This window comes from Condylura cristata, unplaced genomic scaffold (genome assembly GCF_000260355.1).
Source record: "Condylura cristata isolate star-nosed mole 26May11 unplaced genomic scaffold, ConCri1.0 scaffold00894, whole genome shotgun sequence".
Taxonomy (NCBI): domain Eukaryota; kingdom Metazoa; phylum Chordata; class Mammalia; order Eulipotyphla; family Talpidae; genus Condylura; species Condylura cristata.
Window position 1 is genome coordinate 1 of NW_004567995.1, and position 705 is coordinate 705.

Genomic DNA, 705 nt, shown 5'->3' on the forward strand with positions numbered 1-705 from the left:
CGGGACCCCAGATCCCCTCTCTCTGGCAGCTCATCGCCGGCCAGCCCTGGGGAACCACGGCCAGCAAGACCATCCCGAAGGAGCACCTTGCCTCGGCCCAGGACCTGGACACCGTCTGGTCCCTGGGGGTGAGGCCGCGGGCGCTGTGGGGGGGCCGGCCGCGGGGCTCTGGTGACCGGCGCCGCCCCCCAGGGCTACCTGCAGTACTCGGTGCTCTTCTACGGCTACTACGGCCGCGAGCGGCGCGTCGGGCGGGCCGGCTACCGGCTGCCCCTGGCCTACTTCCTGGTGGGCATGGCGGTGTTCGCGTTCAGCTTCATCATCCTCCTGAAGCGGTGAGCGCGGGGCGCGGGCGTGTCACGGGGGGCCGTCACGGGGCCCGCTGGGCCCGGGCAGGGGAGCGCACCCCGGACGTGGCCCAAGGGGCCGCCTGCTGCCGTTCCACTGCCCGCGGGGCATGTGGGCAGCCGCGGGGTGCGTGTGCCCCAGGATGGCCAAGAACGCCCGCAGCAGCCTGGCCCGCGCGCCCAGCGAGAGCTACACCTTCTGCCGGCGGGTGCTCTGCGCCTGGGACTTCCTCATCGGGAGCCCCGAGGCTGCGGAGAGCAAGACCGCGGCCATCGTGAACAGCATCCGGGTGAGGAAGGCCCTGGCCGGGCGGGCGCGGGGTGGGGCGGAGCACCTGTAGGAAGGGGCGGGGCAGGG

At 74.2% G+C, this 705-nt stretch overlaps 1 protein-coding gene across 1 annotated transcript; it reads left to right on the plus strand.

The window, feature by feature from the left end:
* Window positions 1-6: 6 nt before the first annotated feature.
* On the plus strand, window positions 7-699 carry LOC105854706 (transmembrane channel-like protein 3). Its single transcript, XM_012735008.1, has 3 exons — window positions 7-128; window positions 193-335; window positions 490-699. Exons 2-3 carry the CDS (start codon window positions 295-297, stop codon window positions 686-688), a joined length of 240 nt encoding a protein of 79 aa, XP_012590462.1. The 5' UTR covers window positions 7-128; window positions 193-294; the 3' UTR covers window positions 689-699.
* The last annotated feature ends 6 nt before the right edge of the window (window positions 700-705 follow it).